Raw genomic sequence first — 22712 nt, forward strand, 5'->3', positions numbered from 1 at the left:
TCGTTCTACAAGAGGAAGAAACGTTCCAGCCGTTTAATTGTTGGGATAGTATCAACTGTTGTCACTCAGTGACAAGTCCACTGACCCTCAGTCTCATCAATGTGCCGTCACCCTTGCAGTGCCTCCCGGCCTCCCAGCCTCCCTGCCATTGCCTCTTAAATCGGCTGTTCCCAATCTGTGGGTGGATTCCCCTCTGAGTGTGGGGTGGGGTGGGGGAGGAGTCAAACAACCCTCAGAAGAGGGGGCATTTCAGATACCAGATAGCCTGCATGTCAGATACTTATGTTAAAACTCGAAACAGCAGCAAAATTGAAGTTATAAAGCAGCAATGAAGATAAATGTATGGTTATGGGTCACCACAGCATGAGGAACTCTATTAAAGGATCATAACGTTAGAAAGGCCACGAACTGTTGCATAAGTGAAGCAAGAAGCTGTCCTCAGTGGGAGGATTTGGTCTAACCTAACTCATGCTGGCTGGTGGTTGAAGCAGAAACAGAGAAGTCATTCATGCACGAAAAAGACATTTTCACATCTTATCACAGTATTGTGAATGTCTTTTTCCCAGAACAGCCCTGGGCAGCACCCCAGCAGTAATAACATGTCCCTTCAGTTCATTCCTAAGACAGGTTCAAATCATTCCAGAAGTAAAGAACCATAGGGCTCCCAGTTATTACCAAACTTCACAACCAAATAAAATGTGCTGATCTTTCAAATTTGCTACTGAGGCTATAAGCAAGGGTTTGGGGTGTTTTTCAGGAGGAAGGGGGTTACATTTTTTATATTTATTTACTTATCTATCTATCTTGCATCTGTGTGTGTGTGTGTGTGTGTGTGCGTGTGTGTGTGTGTGTGCACGCGCATGTATGCATGTTATGGAACACGTGTAGGTCAGAGGACAACCTACAGGACTCTGTTCTCTCCTTCCCCCCATGTGGATCCTAGGGACTGAACTCAGATTGTCAGGGTTGGTGCCAAGTACCTTTACCCTCTGAGCCACCTCACTAATCAAGAAGGATTCTATTTCTACAATAGCAATTTAAACAACTTACAACAGTGTAATAACAAAGTCCCCCCCCCCATATAATGTTGCTGTTGTGCACTACTCTCAAGGGATGTTTTACTAAAGAGTTGTCTCCGAAATGTGGCTGCAAATTGCCTACAAACATTTAAATCCAGACCCATTGACATTTCTTTCTAGACCTTGTCATTCTTATAAACAGCATGATACCTCAGATTCTAGAATACCTGAATTCGATTTTCAGATTTATTTTTTTTAAATCAACAAAAATCTATGTTTCTAAAATAGCCCAAGTGAGTTCCCCTTTTTCCATTACCTGGATTCACGTAAAGTGTGGTGTGTGTGTGTGTGTATGTATATGTGTGTGTGTGTGTGTATGTGTGTGTGTGTGTGTGTGTGTGTGTGTGTGTGTGTGTGTGTGTGTGTGTGCACTCATGTGTATACATCAGTGTCAGGGCCCAAAGAAGCAAAAAGAGGCTGTAAGATCCTCTGGAAGTAGTTCCAGGCAGTTGTGAGCTGCCCGGTACCAGGGCTGAGAACTGGACTCAGCATCTCTGGATGAGTGATGCATTCTAACTTCAGAATCTTCTTCTCTTCTCCTTGGATGACATTTTAAAGGAAGAAACTGAGTGATGGGGACTCATAGCTGAGATTTGGTTTCATTGTCATTGGTGTGTGAAAATACATTGGTCATCAAAGACTATTCATACGGGACGGGGAGAGACAGACAGACACAGAGACAGAGACAGGGAGATGGACAGAGAGAGAAATCGAAACACAGCTTACATCACACAGTTTCATAAAACTCTTAGACAGGCTGCCTGCAATTCTAGCAGATGTGTCCCATCATGAAAATAGCAACTGCACTTTTTTGGCCAAGGTCAGAGAACTAATATTTATTACACTCTATACATTCACAAGTTCACGAGCACTCTGAGTCTTAAAGTTTTAATCACCGTGGATCATATAATAGTCTATTTGATCCAAGTGTGACATTCACCACAAGGACAATTAGCAAGCCATGGTTAGGAAAAGGCCAATTGCCACACCAGCCATGCTGGTACTGTTGAGTTTGTTTAGGAAATTTGGTATTGGGGGAACTGCTGTGTTCTCCTTATCAAGACTTTAATTAATTATAAACAAGTTTATGTCATAAAATTCATAATTCAGTAATTCTCAGACTTCAGCAGAAGTTTTCAACAAACAGTTTTATTAGTACGTGGGATGAAAGGAAGCTGGTTAACAGCCCAGTGTTAGCTGTCATGATACTGTCCCTCTGATCTACGTACAGGTAGAGGGCTTATTCCTTTTCATCACTCTAAGACCCCAAACGGGAAAGGCTCTTGTTGCTCTTCTGACTTCCTGGGGTACCATCAACATCACAGGAGGCAGAATCAAAGAGCAGCCACACACAGGTTAAGGGCTGTGGATGCAACTGGACTATAACTTCTCTAGACCCACCTGACCCATTTCTGTACTTTCTACCAAAAAGAACTATTAGTGATAACATCCCATCACTACCTTTCCTTCCAGAAATGGTGTAGTAAGGCGTTATTATTTTCCTGTCTCTCATAGAAACTAGAAAAGATGCATATGTGCAAAGCCATTCTTTCTCCTTGTTGTAACCTTGTTGCAATTGCCTTATTAAATAAAGGAATGGGCCTAACTTTGGTGTCACAGTGACAATGTGGTATGTCACACTTTTCCAAAAGTAATCTTTACATAAAGGTTTAAAGAGACAGGTGAGGCTTGAAACAATTATTTATTGATGCCTCTTATGAAGCACCTTCTCAGGAGGATATTAGTTTTGATGCATGTTTCAGACATAAGGATTATCATAGGCCATTTCAGGAAAGTTGACTACTATCAAATACCAGTATAGAAACTAAAGCGTTTGGCAAAACCCTGACATTGCAGCATCTGGAGCCATACAGCCTGGAATCAAGTCTTGACTCCAGCTGGTTGGCTGTGTAGACCTTGACAAGTTACTTCAGTTCTCCATGCCTTCACTTCCCTGCCTGTGCATTGAAACTAACATCTAAAGCACGAGATGCTTTTCAGGGTTACACGACTTAGCGGAGGTAATATGCTTACACGATCCCTTCACAAATGGTAAGCAATTTAAAAGCCGTCACCATCATCACCAATTTTTAACTCCAAAAAAAGTCCTCTCTGTTTCACTCTCTGTGGTAAAAATTACTTTGCTCTGGCTTTTCTTCAGCCGATCTCTTAGACTTCTGCTAAGTCCTACACCTGTACCAGGACTCACGATCTGAAAATTTTCCAGTGGCCTTGACGGACAGACAGAAAGCCCCATTTTGGGATACGTTCCCTGAGTACATTCATTGCATTTGCTGTAGAACCATTTCCCACATGGTTGGTGAGCAGCAAGGGGGAGAGGCTGCCCTCTTAGAATTCAGCAAGGCAGGTCAATTTAACTCTGCTCAGGGTTTTTTTTTTTCCCAGTGCCTCCAAAATGGCAGCACCAAGGCTGGAGGCTGGCATGATAACAGATGGAAGGGGGAAGGTTAAGAAAAACCTTCTGCGAAGCTTGGAAATGTGAATTACAACAGACATAAGTGCCACGTACAACCTGTTAACTACGGTACACCTCACATTGCATAGGCAGGAAGCAGGACGAACGTAAGGACTCCCGTGGGTCAAATTGGCTATGAAATAGTCGTGTAAGAAGACGTTCTCAGTAGCCTTTTGCCTTGTAACAAATCACTGTCCTCCCAGACTCAAGCCAGGGATTACAGAGATTAGATCTACATTCTGTCTAAAATGACTTGGATAAAATGGGTTTTTAAAAAAATCATCACAGACTTGTCATTTCTGGCTTTTCATGGTCTAGGGACTTTGGACCCGCCGTGGGACTTAGGAGCTGTAACCTTTACAATTCTCTTTGCAGTGAGTGGTTAGCGCCATCAGCAAAGCAAAAGCTATTTCAAGGAAGTCACTGAGCCCAGCACCTGTGGAACTGAGGCTATGGCAGGGAGACAGAGTTCAAACAAAACCACCAGGAAACAAAAGACGAGAGACATTCCTCAAATGTTTCTATATAGATAAGACATTCTTCCTGTAAGACCTTCTTGTCTGAAAACGCAAACCCCTTTTACTCTCAGTGTCAGAAGATAAAAATATATTCACCTGGAAAGAAATAGCCAGAAGTTCAATTTAACTTAACCTCTTAAAAATGTCTGGTATGTTGCTTGCAATGTGGCAATCTGTTAACTGTAGACAGGAGAAAAAACACGAGGCATGTCTGAGCAAAGATGTTTAAGTCTCACTGGGAGAATTCCCTGAAGGGGACCTATGAAATTACAAAGCCTCAGAGAATCTTCAAATGCCGTAACTTTCTATTGATTCAAGGTAAGAGTGTGATCCAACACAACGATCGTATCTGGAAAGGCAAGAGCCCCCACTGTGCCGCTGAAGATAGCTTCTAACAGTCTTGCTTTAAATGATTATTGTTAAATTAAGTCATGTTTTAACATGGTGTGAAACATTGTCATTTAATGAAATTTCATTATAATAAGTGAACCAATTCTCTTTCAGGCAGGTACTCTCTGTGTGTCGGCTGCATAAACTTGGATACTGATTTGTCAGTATCTTTTGTTGATATTGAAGGATTTTTTTTAAGGTCAGGATTTCTCAATAGTCTACTGGAGAGACTTCATATAGAATTATTTTGCTCTATATTTTTGTTCTGTATGGAACATACCACATTTACAAGGTCATTTTTTGACACAATGCCAAAGAGAAAAATCTCAGTATCTTATTCCTAATGTGGATGTGTGTAGGTTTATGAAAATAAGTAAAAGGAAACATGTGTGAACATGGATCTGTACGTAAGACCTTCAACTACTCTGGCCTCAAGCAGGATTTCACAGGTATTGATTCTATGAATAATAGGATCGTATATTTTCCCTGTAAATGCCTTTATACTTGGTTGGGGAAATGCTGTGGTAAGCAATGCTTATCTCAAAAGAAATGAAGCATTGAAGAGATGTTTCTATAAATTGGAGGTTCTATCACTCTTGAAAGCATACTATACTGCAGATCTCTGTCCATCCTCACATCCTGACATACAAACTCAGTGGCTGAAAACAGAACTATCGAGAAGACAAAATGCTATAAAGGACAAGAAAAAAATACAAACAATACCCACATTATCTTCCTGATTCCAACTGCTACACATCCCGAAACACTCAATTTTTGTCCAAATGAATGGAATCTGTTCAAAGTCATCAAATACTCTCTGTATGTGGCATGCTATGTGCAAGAGCTACAGCATCCTACCTACAACAGAGAACTGCTTACAAATCCTTGAGCGATTTCTTTAGAAGATGTGTTAGGTCTGCTGAACTATTGACCTGCATCTGAGTATTGAAACATTTAATTAATTTCCTCTGGAACAAAAGTTCTGGGAGGAGAGCCTAGCCTTATCACATCAAGTTTCAGTGTGGTATTCAATCTCTGCATTGAAAAGGAAACACTAATGGTACCACCCACTCTCTTGTGATGAGTGAGTACATGCGATATGGTCAGAGCAGGACATGTCACACAGTAAACACTGTCTGTCTTTTGGATGTCACTATTCCCAACCATTTGTAACTGCACACATGCTCACTGTAAGTCACCACCCAGTGAGTACTCAGCCTGCGTGCTTTATACTATACGGTGGAAAGTAAGAAATAAGTAATCATCAACATGGTTACAGTAACTCTGCCTTCTAACAGATGACTGACAGGAAATGCTTATTATCTGTCAACTGTGTCTATAGGCATAAAGACAGATATACAATCAGGTTAAGGCAGGCCAAGGAATTCATCTAAGCCTGTGTCCTCTAAGGACCTGAGTGTTCCGATGGGCTTTTGACATATTCAGTGAAGTGAGAGGCAATCACTGCTCACTGTTCCCATGGTTTCATAGTTTGCATCTTCTCTAGAGTGATTTAGGAGGCTGCCTCAGGCTCAAGGAGGTTTGGAAGCATCAGGCTGTCATTCAAGCACTTGATTTGGTCTTTTAACCTTTGCAGTAATTTTTGGCAAGCCATAATTTTAAGAAGTACTAACATTTTCATCTTGAAAACTAATGAAGGTCTCTATTAAAAGACAAACACTGAATTTACTCTGAAAATGCTATTGTAGGGCCTGACAAAAAAATAAACCTTACTGAACACAGCAGTACAGTAGCCAGAACTAGGGATAAGCAGGAAAGATACCTTTGGCTTCACTGGCTCATCTGCCTACCAACTCTGACCTCTGTGTGTCACCTCTCCCAGGACCTGTTATATCAAAGGCCTGACCTAGAGAGCAGAGCAGTGGGCTTGGAAAATCCTTAAATGAAACCTCCCAGCACAAGTTTCTCTTGGTAGATATGCAGTAATGGAAAATTTACTACATCCAAGTGACTGTATGACTTGAAGGCCTCCTCACGCTGTCTGTTTACTATGACTAAAATGCACTTAATTTTTTTCTTGTCCCGAGCTTCCACAAAGCAAAACTCCACTTTTCTAACCACAGTATTCAGTTTAGAAAATTTTAAAATAGTGAAAAAAATTAATGTGAAGTTTTTACATGGAAGCTGCTGTCTATGCTGTGCCAACATAAAGCAAAGCAGCAAAAGCCCCATGGAAAATGCCAGACCTTTAGTTAAGTGCTATGTTCTCATACGTAAATCAAGTAAGATTAAAGTCATTTTCAAAAAATAAATCTCAGCAGAGTAGACATCTACCTTACCCACATCATCATGGATCAATGGAAGGAACGTTGAATGAATTATTGGGGTTCTGGGGCTCTAGGATTAGTTCTGATACTAACTTTCACTGTCTTTTTCTGAAGTCTCCAAACAGTCTGCACCAAAATTTCCTCATCTATAAAAGTGATAGTTTAATTGAACCTATCTCTAAAGTATCTGATGACTTGAAAATTGCATGCTTCAAAGAAAATTATTTTCCCTTAAGGTAGTTTCCTGATAAAAGAATAATTTTCCCAGCCATACATTTACTGCAAAAAAAAAAGACAGAGTGACCTCCCTGCCTTTGTATGAGGAGCTCTTCTCTTCACTCAGAATTTAGAAGTATCAGACTCTTTAAGGCTGAAGCCATACAACAAACGAAGCATTAGCCCTGACACCCAGAACACACCTTTGTGGTGGGGACATCAGCTCCTTTTGCAAATCACCTGGGGCTATGGAGTAGATCCCTGGGCTTCATCATGGCAGAATGGGTCCCATAAAATGTCACTATGTATAAGGTATGTGTATTGAACGGTTACCTGTCTCATAAGCTCTTTCTCATGGAACTCTCCAAATGCCGAACAATCCAAATGAAGGCATCTGTTCCCCTACCCCCAATTCGTGAGACTTATCAACCCAGGTCTTAAATAGACGTAGGAGTCAAGTGAGTTCCCAGAAGACTTGAGTATGAGCAAGGTACTAGAACTGAGTCCACAGGTACTTCATTCCATGTCTGCCGCCTCTAGTCCTGTTTCGAGCTTCGCGGTCCCCCTAAGATGATATACCCTGGTTTTGCCAAGGAGGCTACATGTGTCAGAACCAGCTTTAGATTGAAAACATCAATAATTCCCATGATGACATTGATCTCTGAAATAAATGAAAGGGTGTACTGATGCAAATGAAGACAAATTCAGGGGGAAAAACTTGAAACATTATGGAAATTACAGAGTAAAAATGTAAAATGCCTAATCATAGATCACTATTCAAAAGAATGGAAATTCATATCTAAGCAATATGGAAATGCAGGCAGCATGTTTTAACAAAGAAAAGCAGATAATGAGGTAATTTTGTCTATGTATGGATGCATATATAATATAGCATATACATAGTCTATTATTGACTCTACCAAAAGGCTGCATAAAAGACATGAAAATCATAGGACACTTTAAAATGAAATATGTAGCCCTTGTTATCTAGATCATGATTGCAATGAGAAATTATATACATAAAAAGTCGGGAGAGTCTTCTGGTTTGAATATTAACTAGAAAAGAACATTTACATCCCTTACTTTGTAGAAAATTTAGCCATGGATGCACTTCTTTGACAAATAAAGCAGAAAGTACAAGTGGCATATCCCAGCCTATCCTTAGCACAATAGCACTGGCCAGGCAGGCACTGCAGCTTCCATGCCTGGAGACAACAGAGCAACCACTGTCCAGTGAAGGAAACGAAGTACGGTAAATGAGTAGAGTCCTGGAAGGAGAATGTTTCTGATTGGCCCAGTGGAAGGTGAAGCACTGCGCTCAAATGTCAACAGTTCGTTAGACAAGTACTGTTACTGATGCTCATGGCCTTCCTTCCCTAATCGAAAGCAAGAAGAGGACCTTGATCCATGACTTCCATCTGTCAGCATGCCCTTCCCTTCCATAGTGATCCAAAGATCTCCAGGTTCTCAGCTGAGGTCAGCTACATGTAGCACTGACGTCCTGATGTCGTCTATCCAGTTTCCCGCCTACCGGGAAAGAATTTGTCCTTTATGATTTGACCCACTAGGATGGTGAACAGCCTTAGGCCAAGTGTTTTCAGCACTTTCTGCTGGTGGGTGTGCTTTTTTTCTCTCTCTCTCTGCAGAAATCAAAGATATCCACATATGAGAAAATGTGGGCTTTCATGAGCAGTAGACAGCAGAGCGCCCTGGTTAAAAACAGCGATGAGGGGATCCAAAGGGTGCTCACCACTGACTACGCCCTGCTGATGGAGTCCACCAGCATCGAGTATGTGACGCAAAGGAACTGCAACCTCACTCAGATTGGGGGCCTCATAGACTCCAAAGGTTATGGAGTGGGAACGCCTATCGGTAAGAGGGGCAAGGCACAAGCCAAAGCTATTTTGGGTGATGTTGATTATAAGTATGCAACATACTGAGAAATACAATGTCTTTAGCAGACTAGCAAGAAAGAGAAATGTCCATTTTTAAAAATATGGTTTAAAAAATGGTTTAAATGGAGCAATCTCTGATACTTAAACTAATAAATTTTCAGTTATTATTTATTTTATATCTTAGCACAATGTAACTATTTAAGATTTGTATGGATTTTATTTTTACGATCAATGTTTTAAAGAGCATATTTTCCTAATTAGTCTTCATACATTAGTTTTTTAATATCTTACATATCTAGTCTTTATGCCTTCAGTTATATTAGGATATAAGGAAATTACTTCTACATAGAGATGAAAATTAATTCGGCATGTAGAGGACTATTGCTGCATCTCAGTAAATGAGAAAATAATACCATATCTATCCAAAGAAAGGGGCAGAAATTAAAATGTAAAGTTTTCTCAAAGAATAAACTAAAGTGAAACAATAGCTCTCCCAAGCATCTAGATATTTCTATGTGTTCAGTTCAGTAGCACAGTGCTTCCTCAAGTCCCCATTGCCTGAAAAGACTACATACCCATATACTACGCTTTCCTGGGACAGTAATAGCAATAGATAACCAAGGTGTCTATGTTCAGGGGACAATTACTGGACTTCCCTCATAGAAAGCTCCTTCCTATTGTCTCACTCTATAGAAAACTGTACTTATAAGATTCTGTCATAAAGCCAGGGGCTCCTCTCAAGTGCTTTGGTAATCCAATGGGGAGAACTAGGGCCATCTCAGACTGCAGGCTAATCCCAGTAGGAAGGAATGTTGTGACAGCTAAGCCAGATAAATAAGCGCCCAAGGTAAACTTGATTTATTTGTGTGCATTTTGCTGCCATGTTTGACAGGGATTAGGCAGTGTGACTGTCAATATCAGGCAAGGGTCATAAACTTTAGTGCTTACAGAAACCTCGTGAGTGGAGCTGGTTTGCTTTGCTTGAGTGGTATCAGGGATTCTGTCAGCTGCAGACTGTTAGAGACCATGGCTTGTCTAAAGAGGGCATTCCCATCAGTCAGCTGCAGAGCCATAGCCCTTTAAGAACAGGTGTGTCTAGACGTTTCATTTTCCCAACAAAAAGCAAAGTCATAATTTTCCTATTACTAATCATTTGACAGCTGATTAAATTTATTTTAAGACCTGCATTCAACCTATATTCAACAACACTCATCATATTAATTAATCAAATAAAGAGCTTCAATTTCATACCCAGTTTGGCTCCCCACTATTTATTCATTAGAAATATTAACATATCCTATGAGAAACTAACTTTATTATCACTGCTATGCTCTATCTCTTTGGAAGAACAATTACACTTAGGGAAACTGTAATGACCTTCTTGGCCCTCTGTCAGCTCGTGTGTAAGAACAGTTTACTGTGTATGCTTGAGGGTACTCAGAATAAGTGACTTGAGTACACTTCAGAAGGCTACCAGTCTGAGTGGTAACTAGTATAGAAGTGTACGGCAATGGGCTGCTGTCGGTCTCCATTCAGGAAATCTATTTTTACACTTAGGCTGAGCATGTACAATTTTCTGTGCTTAGTTTGAGCCATCCAAAGGAAAACTACCCAGTGCACAGTTCTGGGAAGTTCGTGTAGGCTGCAGTGTATCTAATCTCTAGTTGCGTATTTCCCGCCATTCAAATAAGAGTAATGGTGCCTAAAGGGTCTGGTTAAAAGGTTGAAGATGGCAGCTCTGGAGAGTAAGGTTACAGCATTCCGTGAACAATCTGGGATCCCCAACCATGCTTGTGAAGATCTGTAACAGGAGACTGGCTCCATTTTCTGGTCTCTCTCTCTCCCTCCCCCCCCCCTCTCTCTCTCTCTCTCTCTCTCTCTGTGTGTGTGTGTCTGTGTGTCTGTCTTTCTCTGTCTGTCTCTCTGTCTCTGTCTCTCTCTCTCTCTCTGTCTCTCTCTGTGTGTCTGTGTGTCTGTCTGTCTCTGTCTCTCTCTCTCTCTCTGTCTCTCTCTGTGTGTCTGTGTGTCTGTCTGTCTCTGTCTGTCTCTGTCTCTGTGTCTGTCTGTCTCTGTCTGTCTCTCTGTCTCTCTGTCTCTGTCTCTGTCTGTGTGTGTGTGTGTGTGTGTCTGTCTGTCTGTCTGTCTGTCTCTCTGTCTCTGTCTGTCTGTCTCTCTCTTTCTTCTTCCTCCTCTTCCATGTGTGTCTCCCCTCAAATTCACCACCTCTTATTCTTTAACCATTGCTATTACATATACATATAAATGAGGAAACATAAACATGGCCTGTTGAGCACATTCAGTTTTACTGGCATGTATGTTTCTATGGTTGGATTACTGTATTACAAATGGGAGCTCACCAGCACACAAGAAAATTTGCTCAACCATGTTCATAGCAGCCTTATTCATAATAGCCAGATCATGGAAACAGCCTAAGTGTCCCTCAGTAGAAGAATGGATAAAGAAACTGTGGTACATATACACTATGTAATACTACTCAGCTATTAAAAACAAGGAATTCCCAAAATTTGTGGACAAATGGATTGAGCTAGAAATGATCATAATGAGTGAGATAAGCCAGAAGCAGAAAGACTCAAATGGTATATACTCACTTATATCTGCATACTAGCCCAAGGGGCATATCCCATGAAAGCCTTCACTTACCAGGAAACTGGGACAGAGGAGAGGACATCCCATTGAGACTCTGGATGAGAGAAGCATGGGAGAATAGCAAAGTAGAAGGATCCAGAGGGTCCTAGAAACCTACAAGTAGAACATTATGATAGGCAGATTTGGGCCCAGGAGTCCTGCTCAAATTAAGGCACCAGCCAAGGACAATATAGGCGGTAAACTTTAAACCCCTACCCAGATCTAGCCAATGGTCAGAACAGTCTCCACAGTTGAGTGGAGAGTGGGATATGACTTTCTCACATACTCTGGTGCCTCACATTTGACCATGTCCCCTAGAGGGGGAGACCTGGTGGCACTCAGAGGAAGGACAGCAGGTTACCGAGAAGAGACTTGATACCCTATGAGCATATACAGGGGGAGGTAATCCCCCTCAGGAACAGTCATAGGGGAGGGGAATAAGGGGGAAATGGGAGGGAGGGAAGAAGGGGAGGATACAAGGGATGGGATAACCATTGAGATGTAACAAGAATAAATTAATTTAAAAAAATAATAAATAAAAAATAAAAAAATAACAAATGGGAGCTCATCCCTGGAGGATGTAATTTCCCCTCTCCAAGCCGTTGTTAATTGCTTGCAGCACTTAACCTAGAGGGAAATCCACCAGATGTCCACCTCTACACAGGAGTATCACGCTGGTGCTGGAGCTTTTCAAGTCTTGTTCCGGCAGACATTTTTGGGACTTCAGAGGTGCAGCTTTCTTATCATAAATAGATGGCACAAATTTACAGCAGAAATCCCTGTCCTCTGGCTCCTACAATCTCTGCCCCCGTCTTCACAATGTTTCCTGAGACTTGCGTGCAGGACTTGTATTGTAGATATATCAGTTAGGGATAGCGCATACCGTGGATATCAGAGTGATTTGTTCTCTGCATTTTTGACCAGCTATTGTTAACAACCTTACTTCCACTTTGTCCCCAGAAAGAGCCACCAGGCTCTTTGTAGATTTGTTAGATGCCTCTTCTTGTAGCTGCTTTGAGCTGAGCAGGGACAAAGAAGTGGTCTGACCCATTATCCACTATTCTGGCTGATATTTCAGAGAATGCCACGACAAAACAAATAAACAAAACAAAATAAAACCTACATAAGAGTAGTTTTAAAAAAAAAGAGTGGGTTGGGTAGAGGGTCCTTGTTGCCTGGTCCAAAGAGCCTACTGGAAGCCGAGTTATGGCTGGCAGGGCTTAAAATCTTGTAGAAGCATCTTCAAATGGTGAAACTCCAGAAGATTCAAACTTGATGAGCAAGTTAGAACTCAGAGACTAAATGGAAAATGTAAGCATGTGGCTACAAGAGGTCCCAGAAAGGTATGCAATCAAGAAAACCAAGACCAGCCACTGCTTTTAAAAGATCTCACAAGTTAAGCAAGCCCTCCTTGGGACAGCGGCTCCTGGAAATCACTATTATGATGGATAATACTTCGACTTCATTGAACTTGTCTGCATTTGTTACATAAAGCAGCCTCTTCCTTCAGCACACATAACACAAGTTCCATCTTACACAGTAATCAGCAAACCGAGGGCTCAGCAGAGCTGTTGCATGTGAAAATAAGTATTGCAATATTATTTTTAAAGCTTTGGGCCAATTTATCTATTTGATTAGTGAGGCTTATGAATAGTCTTTGGGCAGTGTTCTGGTTTCATTTCTGTTGCTGAAACAATAAAATACACTGACGAAAAGCAACTTAGGGCAGAGAGGGGCTTGTCCCAATTACCATGCATGCTATGGTCCATTCTCACCGGGAAATCACAGTAGTGATAGCTGAAGGCACCTCATCACATCCACATTCAAGAGCAGAGAGGAGTGAATGCAGACATGTTTACTTGCTTGCTTGTGTTCAGCTGGGTTTCTCCCTTCTCAATACAGTTAGAGGCCCCTGCTTAGGGATGATGATGCTGATAGTGGTCGGGGTCTTCCCATAGCATTAACTTAATTATAACAACACTCCCTCACAGATATGCCCACAGGCCAACCCAATGTACGAAACCCATCACTGTGCATCCCTTCCTGGGTGATTCCAGGTAATGTCAAGTTAAGAATTAAGCTAACCTATAGACAAAATGAAGCAAAAACAAAAACTGAGCAATAAGCTAGTCACACACACACACAGAGAGAGAAAGAGAGAGAGAGAGAGAGAGAGAGAGAGAGAGAGAGAGAGAGAGAGAGAGAGAAAGGTGAAAGCCTATTGTGTTATGGAGACACATGAGGAAAGAGATAATCAAGATAAAAGATATATTTAGATGTGGTCAATTGGTGTACAGGTGCCCAGTGATTATCTAGGTGTCCTCTTTAATCAGGTAAAGCTTGTTATTTGACTGACTACCTTTGTATGTTTTTAGAAACATACAGGTGTCCTGGCAGAACAGGGTCAGAATGATAGTACTTATGGTATTACTAAATTTGGCATATAATATGATTCATTTACTCTTTGGTTATACTTTCCCACTGCATGTTTAGACCCATGTAGGTGGTAACAAATGAACCTCTTTTTTGTTATGGTCTGTTAAGCTTCTTTTTGGGGTTCTGTTAGCAATAAAGGAAGAGCGTGTTGACTTCTTTAGTTTTCCTCTACCAGGAATGTCATGTACCAGGATAGGACAAGGTCATGCTGGCCACACTGCTTCCTTAGGAGGCACTAGAGCCTGGCTTGGGCTGACCTTTCTCTTCAAAGGATGCAAAGTGGCTAGACTTCAACATGTGAGAGTCTCCATGGCCTCTCTGATCAAGAGATTGGGTGACTTACCAAAATGTAGGACCCTTTTAGAGGTGTTGCAACAGAGTATTTTCTGTCCTTCTATCCCATTTATCCTTGTGATGACTACTATTTTTGTCAGTGTGACACAAGCTAAGGTCACCTTAGAAAATGGAACCTCAGTTAAGAAGATGCCTTTATCAGACTAGCCTATAGGTAAGACTGAATGGTATTTTCTTAATTAATTATTGGTGTGGGAGGGCACAGGCCACTGTGAGAGGTACCACACCCCTAGACTGGTGGTCCTGAGTGGCACGAGAAATCAGGCTGAGCAAGCCATGAGGAGCAAACCAGTAAACAGTGCCCTTCTACGGAAGCATTTCCTGCTTCCAGGTACCTACTTCCTTCAGTGACAGGCCTTAAGCTGCAAGATTAAGTAAACCACGTCCTTCCTTGCCAGATTGTTTTGGGTTGTGATGTTTATCATAACAATAGAAACCTAAGTAAGACAGCCTTTATTGGATCTAACATCCGAGCATGAGCACCCTTGTTGAAAACCCAGAAAATGCACTTCACCAGGCTTGAAGAATGAGTAGCCCTTTAAAGCTTAGCTGCTATAACACTCAAGTTCTGACTTTTTAAAGTCAGTTTCCTTTGTAAACATGTCTTTGTTTTTAAAGATTTATTTATTTATTATGTATACAAAGCTCTGTCGGCATGTACACCTACAGGCTAGAAGAGGGCATCAGATCACATCATGGATGGTTGTGAATCACCATGTGGTTGCTGGAAATTGAATTCAGGACCTCTGGAAGAGCAGTCTGTGCTCTTAGCTGCTAAGCCATCTCTCAGTAGTGAAAAATTTTGCAGAAAATGTAATTATCTTGATACTATATAAAGTATCTTTGAGTCAATTTTTAAAATATTGTAACTAGCAGATCAGTACTGATATTTTAATGAAAATCCAGAAAGCAATATTTGAAATTTTTTTAAAAGGTAAAATATTTTAAATGTAGAATAATAATAATAATATAGGCCAATGTATTATCAGTTTGGGAGATGTTTAAATTTTCTTATCAATTTAAAATGACTAATTTCTTCTATTTAAGTCTAATGTGTTTAAATGAATATGGACTAAGTTTACATATATTTATTAATTTTAGGCCAATTTGAATTAAAGTCCTTTGAAGGAATTTGTCATGTAACATGTATTAAAGGTGGCACACAGAACCATGTATGCAGCATAAATATCACATCATAGACACAAGCTTACAGCTGGACTCATAGACAAGATGACATGGGGACAATTATAAACAATTAGGAGCACACTTTTAAGAATTTAGTTGTAATCTGAATAAATTAATAAAAAAAACTTTCAAGGATCTCAAAAGTCACGTGACACAACAACAAGGAGAAATTGTATCCCAAAGACACAGAGCGTAACCAATGAGAGCATCTGAGTTATATGAGAGATCAACAGTAAAGCTTACTTTGCAGACTCAAAGAAGAAAACTAGCTAGTGTCTCAGGGAAAGAGCAGGCAGAGAGCTAGAGCTGGGTGGCCTTCTAATTCCAGTGACTTCTCCTGATGAGTATGCCCGTGTTCCTGGCAGATCTTCTCCAAGTGAGGATCTCTTACATCATTCACCCAGCATGCCCTTCAGGAGGCTCATAACGAACACTAGGCAATAACTAGCTGGACCCAATGGAGCTCTTGGGCCTTAAAACAATGTCCTGTCTCCCTAACCCAGCTTGGGCATCTCATTTGAGATAATGTGCATGAGAGAAATTGAGCAAATTTTCTTTATGTTTCCTCATAGTTGGTTCAGTAAAGAAAGAATAAGTTGGGGGTGGAGGGGAACCCACCAGGAATGGATGTCTTTGTCTTAATCTTTGCAGAATTGGGGCCCCAGCATTGATTGTGACACTGTGTCTTCTTGAGTGTAACAGCTAGAGTTTCTTATCTCAGCCACCTTTAAACTAGATGATCTTACACTGAACCTTTCTCATTTCATCTTCTACCAGATAACCCCACCCTATCTCTTTAGCATCCCTCTATGATACCAAATGTTCTGTGCTACAGAAATGATGGAAAATAAGAATGTGTATTACTCTGAGAGCAACTGCATATGCACGTACAAATTTTGATTGACATTCCTTTTAGAGAGTGGAATACTTAGAGGTTGACGATTCAGCTTGGTGGTAGAGTGCTCACCGTACTTGCAAGTGCGGCATCCTGGGTTTGGTCCGGTTTTTTGTTTGATTGTTTGTTTGTTTGTTTAGTTTAGTTTTTTTTTTCTTTTTTTTTTTTTTCTTTTCTGGGTTTGGTACTTAACCCTGAAAAAAATTGTAAAAGAACAGATACTTGAAATCTAAAATTTCTGACAGCGTGGTGGTGGTATGAAGCAGGAATCACGGGAGCTGACCCTTTCTGCAAGTCTGCTGAATGAATGCAGCACTGCTTTCTGCCCTCCTGTGAATGAGGCAGCCTCTGCGATGAGTCTGTCTACAGTTACACTTCATGGTACCTATTACCCGGGAGGACCTACACGTATTCGCTCAGTCTCTTTTGCCAACTTTACCTATAACAAATTCTAATGCTAAAGAGCCTCCATCTCCCCTTCCTAGATAAAAAGACAGATACTCCAGGAGTTTTTCACAGTGGTGATAAACCTGTCATGCTTTTAAAGCAAAAACAATGAGGGAATAATTGGAACAGATGGTAGGCTTCAGAGCGAACTCATCCACAGGGAATACAGCTGCTGGAAACATTTGAGAGATGTTTCTTTTATGATGAATTTATTCTTCAGAAAAGATCAGTTGCTATTCAGGAAGATTCATGTGTACACATACTCTTTTTTTTTTTTTTAATGACTTGCAAGAAGTCACTTCTGATGTCAATCAGACCTCATAAGCTAAAAGATATGCAGATGTGAAAAGGTCTCCGGCATGTCTAGTCTTGCCCTGAGTCCCCAGAGTCTCCTGATTCTCTACCATAATAGAAGGTTGGCAACGTTGGCTCAGCCACAAGCTTAAATTGAAAACTGCTGCTTCGAGACTCTCAGGACAGAGGATCTAGAAATGTGTCTCCTGGGGAATTTAAAATAAAACTTCAAGAGAATGAGAGCAGTTAAGACCTAAACAGGTTACTGGAAGGCTGGAAATTACCTTCCTTAGAGACTAACATTAAGCAGAGACTGGCTCTCCATCTGTCTGTAATGTGGTAGGTCTTGTGCAGCCTGAAGGCAGGAGGAGAGTGGCAGCGAGCATTTATTGAGCACCCACTGTGTGAATCACTATGACTACTGTGCAGCCATGCCTAGGAGGGCTGTCCTCATGCTCCTCAAAGCACGCCCCTGTACCTTAAAGCAAAGGACTCCAGGTTCTCTCATTTGCTTGCACACTCTGAGGATATTAACGGTGCTAATTTTTGCCTCTGCGCATTTTTCTGGGGAAGTTTAAGCAAATAGCTGATACCTTTTATTTTGTTTTCAAAATCCATTTTGTCACCCAAAAATCCATACTCTGAATCGACAAGCTGTAATCTCCCTCGAAAACACTCCACTCTCCTTTAAGGCAGATTTTGAGTGTTGGCAATTATTTTTTTAAATCTTATGAGGAAATAAATAAATAATAAATGACAAAATATTGGACCTGACTTATTGATCTTAGGCTATGACATAGGACATAAGTCATCTGTGAGGAAAGGAGGGCAGCCAGGAGCACTTTCACAGAACTAGCACTGAGACAGAAGATATCAGGAGAAGTGACTCTGAGTCTCGGTTCTTAAACATATCTTCAGATTGTGAATGTCTTTAAACCTATTTAACAAATGGTCTTGACTTTATTATTAAGATTTTTGCCTTTTCTTTAAGATAGTTGACTTTTCAATTTGCCTCCACCAGGAATGGCTTTAAATTTTGTAAGCAAAAGGAGCTTTCTACTACTGAGGAGAGAGATGCTATCAAAAATGTTGCCATCCCAGGAACTAAATGAGTGGAGGAATCTTGCTATATCTCTTTTCCGTTGATTACCATATGACTTCAGAATTAAGATACTATGTCTATATGTACATGTTGGCACTTTCCAACCCCTCATAAATTAAAGTTTTAGTAGTCTTAGCAGAAGACAAGACCATAAAGTGACCAAGTTCTTGCGACAGAAGATTATAGTACCTCAGAATTATTTAAAACATACTTTATCTTAACTGATGCATGAATCATTATGGATGAAGCACTGTAAACAACTGAAAATTTTAATGTCTGACACAGTGAAAATTCCTTGATTGTCATAGCTTTAACTTAGGGTTAAAACAGAGGATCTGCTTTGTGCAGTGACCCTGGAGCCCAGACTCCTTCTACTCTGTGGCTCCTCTATCACTACTGACTTGAAAGTGTTTCCTCATTCCAGTGTATTATGGGAAGGAGAGCAAGCAGAGCATGTTGGGAAGATTTATAACCCAAGACCAGAAATGTCATCCATCATTTTAGGGCCTCCCCTTGGACAGAAATGTGGCTGTAAGTGAACTCTAGTGGAGATAGGGAAACAGAAGAAAAAAGGGCAAAACTCAGCCACAATAAGAGATCACTTAAAGGCCAGAAAAAGGTAGGGTCTAAACTATAAATCCCTTGACACGTGGAAAGATGGTGAAGAATGTCATAGAACGCCTACTTAGAGTTTCTTTACTTGGAATGAGAAACCACAACTTGTCTCTGCTCCCTTTGCTTACCAGTTAGGGCCTTCAAGATAGAAGACTGGGCACTCCCACCTCGGGCTGTTATATTTGTTCATCGGGGTTTCACAGCACGTCTAGAGTATTTATCACTAAGATGGTGAAATGTCTTGATGTCTTCTTATCCCTATGGTGACCAACATCCAAATCACCCCCCACCTTTCAGGCTCTCCTTACCGGGATAAAATTACAATTGCCATTCTTCAACTACAAGAGGAAGGGAAGCTGCACATGATGAAGGAGAAATGGTGGCGGGGGAATGGCTGCCCCGAAGAAGATAGTAAAGAAGCCAGTGCTCTGGGAGTGGAAAACATTGGGGGTATCTTCATTGTTCTGGCCGCGGGACTCGTCCTTTCCGTGTTCGTAGCCATTGGAGAATTTATATACAAATCACGGAAGAGCAATGACGTTGAGCAGGTGAGTCGTCTCTTTCTAAGGCTGGGTAGTTTTCACTTTGAACGTGCTGTCTTAAGCGTGAGAACGTTAAGGACAGTTTCCCTCTTAGTAATAGTCTATTGAATTAGACACCCAGAAAAGCCATTTCTGAGTTAGAGCAACGAGCACTGAATCCCTGCCAGGTGCTGCCAGCACTGCAGCTCTATCGTTTATTAATGAGCAGAAGGAAAAGTCTTGTACACGAAATCCAATTAGCACTATTTGGAATGACAGTGCAGAAATTCCAAACTCAGTTAATTTCCTCAACAGTTATTTGTTCTTAATATAGAAACTATAGAAAGGGCAAGGAGGGCATAAGTCCAAAATTACAGAAGACACTTGTGAGAACTGTTACCAGCCCTTCAGTATACATTCTGAGCACGGGTACTCCTGCAAAAACAATTTCTATAAAAATACAAAGCAGTATTTTTAAACTGGGCACTTACTTACATTGAAATATAATATGTGAAAAGATAATTTGTGTAATTTTTGCTACGAGTATGATAAGCAACACAAAATGGCAATAAAATGTATTTGAAACTTTATATTTTAAAATTGCATCTAGGATGATGGCCAATTTCAATAGTCAAGCCATTTGTACCTATTTTAGTTTTAAAGATGTTCATGCCTGAAACATCTTTTAGATGCTTTGCAGGGAAAACCCACAATTGACTGTGATTTAAAATAATTCCTTACTAAGATAAATAAAGTGTAGAGCTCTAGGACATTGTGGTATATTATCCACTAGCTTAATTTAAAGATACCATTAGAATCTCAAAGCTAAGCGCTATTAGCTCTCCTACCAATATCTCTTAATAATTTTCAACATGCGGCTTCCCACGTTCATTTTGCACAGACTCCTGCAAATCATACGCTGGTTTTGATTAATAACCAGATACTAGAACCACTTTCTTTCCGTGCAAACTATGTTTTGAGTGCCCAACATGGGGTATGGCCCATTATAACCTTGTTTCTTTGTGGAAACCCTCCCCAGAAGTAGAAAGCAACTGTGAGACTATGAAACGCCCCTGTCCTGGGCCTCATTGTAGAAAATTGTCTTTAATTAACAGGAGAATGGACTGATCTGCTTTAACTGTCGATTTGCTCTTGAGGTGTCTTGTTTTATGCTACTAATTTGAAAAATAAAAGCTTGTATATATTATGCTTTAATGTGCTACTTCATAACTGCTGGCTTCGTTTGATTTAATTTTTCATTCAGACATTCATTCTTGCTTTTTGTTTATTCACTTTAATTTTTTTTTCCATTTCTTTTGCATGCAAGGCTTTTTGTTTCTTTTATGGACTGCAATGTAAGCAAACCCATCCGACCAACTCCACTTCCGGGACTACTTTATCTACAGATGTAGAATGTGGCAAACTATTACGAGAGGAAAAGGGGATTCGGACACAGTCCTCAGTCCACACTGTATAGTTGAGTTTTTAAAGAGGTGTTTCCAGGAGAATTGCTTATAATGAGTGTTGTTTGTACCTGTACCTACTAAGCATAAGTAGCTAGCAAGCCCATTCCCTTTAGATTAGCAAAATGGACCTACATTTCTCCAGGCACCCAGGTCAGGGCTCTGGAACAGATGAGAACTATATTTATTAGGGGAATATAGACTCATGGATGTATGCATATAGTGGAAATGATTCTGTCCAAAATTGTCATCTTGTGCTTTTTTATGCATTAAAAATAAATGACCCTTTCTTTATAAACAAAAATTGAGACACACAACAGGGCAAGGCATGGAAAATGCCAATTCTCTGCTTTTATCTTTCTCTGCTTTGTGAATTTTCCTCCCTCCTCTTTACCTTTTCCTGTCTTGAGTGTCCTCTAGATCTATATGTTTTAAACTTTTCTGTAGCCGTGTCTTTTTAATACATATACAAGTGATTCTGTAACACTGTTAATTTTTAATTAAATTGGTCCCAAGATTTTTAAATGCATTATTTATCTAAAATCTCTAAGGTGTCTCTGCTCTTCAAAATTCAGGGAACCGTCTCTGAGAGAATAATGGTTGAACTTGAATGCAAAGGGGGATGGGAACCTCACTCAGGGATATGGTGAAAAGTCAAAATTAATTTCTGGACAGAAACTCAGCAATATCAGGCTTTCAAACAGCAGGTAGCAGCCCTGTGTAGGTGTTGAGCCACGAAGAACCTGATTTTACTTCAAACCATATGTTATTTCCTTGAAGAGCCACACAGAGCCCTAACTATGAACTAATCCGTGCCATCTTCTGTTTGCTGCTTAGCCACACTCACTCTGGGCAATGATGAGCATCTTCTCACACAACGTTATTGCGTTTCCTTCCCACTCACTTAAGATAATGGAGTTCTTCTTGAAGGCATCCTTTCTGGGCCTTGCCAAATTCACATAGATTTCCCTGGACCCACCATCATTATTAATTCATTCTAACTGTGCTGTGCAGAAGGGCAAGGTGAAGAAAATAAACACCAGAGAGAATTTCCATATGCATTAGTTACAGATCTCTGCAGATTTATTTTCTACCTGCATCCAAAATGAATAATCCCCACGCCAACTCAGTTTGGTGACATAGAAAGTCAATGGCATGCTTAATTCGGTGTGACGGAGAATCTCTGCTGTTTGCCCTGAGTTCATTTCCTCTTTTCATCTCCTCTCAGTATGAGACCAGTTTGTTGGTCTTTCCTCTCTGCCAGGAGATTACCTCATGGCATATCAAGTGATCCCCTAGAATGCATCCCAGAGAAGGAAGTTTTTGGCATCTGGGCAATTGTGATGACACATAACCTTCTTGCTTAGCTTCAAGAGGGTGCTAGGATTTTAGTCACAACCCTTTCTAATCAGCCTTACAGTTCCTCAGTAAAGTGCAGTCAGAAAGTGTGACTGTTGCACTGGCTCCTTCTCAGGCCCGTTCTTTAAATAAATGAACCCTTATGAAAACATCTGAAAAGCACCCCACTAATATTTTCTGTTATTAAAGCGGGAAAGGCTGCTGTGTATCTCTGATCAGAAGTCACATTTTCAGAACCAATAGAATCAGATTATCAGGCAGAATAAAGGCCACATCACTCTTATCTTCACGACTTATTGATTCAACACACAGAATGCACAAACTACTTAAGTTTATTTCCCCAAATCTATTTAATATACCAAAGCAGCTAAAAAAAATTTTTTTCTGAGTGATTGATGATACTGGAAGCTCAGATTGGCAATAACTAGCAAAACTTACCTTTGTGCACAGACCATCCTTAATTTCAATTCAGAGATGAATAAGCAATTTGCTTCCAACGTTAACACTGGGAGGCCTTGGGATACAGCTCGGCT

The 22712-nt window shown here is 40.5% G+C and overlaps 1 protein-coding gene across 7 annotated transcripts in view; it reads left to right on the forward strand.

Moving 5' to 3' along the window:
- The window catches only part of GRIK1 (glutamate ionotropic receptor kainate type subunit 1), a 363547-nt gene that overhangs the window by 328043 nt on the left and 12792 nt on the right, over positions 1-22712 (forward strand). For 4 of the 7 annotated variants that reach the window (XM_084800825.1, XM_084800826.1, XM_084800827.1 and 1 more), the window contains 2 exons: positions 8614-8839; positions 19134-19384. In XM_084800825.1, the coding sequence (XP_084656951.1) occupies positions 8614-8839; positions 19134-19384 (477 nt within the window). Of the gene's footprint in view, positions 1-8613; positions 8840-19133; positions 19385-20684; positions 21376-22712 lie in introns of those variants that run through there. The other 3 variants (XM_084800829.1, XM_084800830.1, XM_084800831.1) reach the window with 3 other exon arrangements.

The sequence above is a fragment of the Acomys minous genome (assembly GCF_964271855.1).
Source record: "Acomys minous genome assembly, chromosome: 11".
NCBI lineage: Eukaryota > Metazoa > Chordata > Mammalia > Rodentia > Muridae > Acomys > Acomys minous.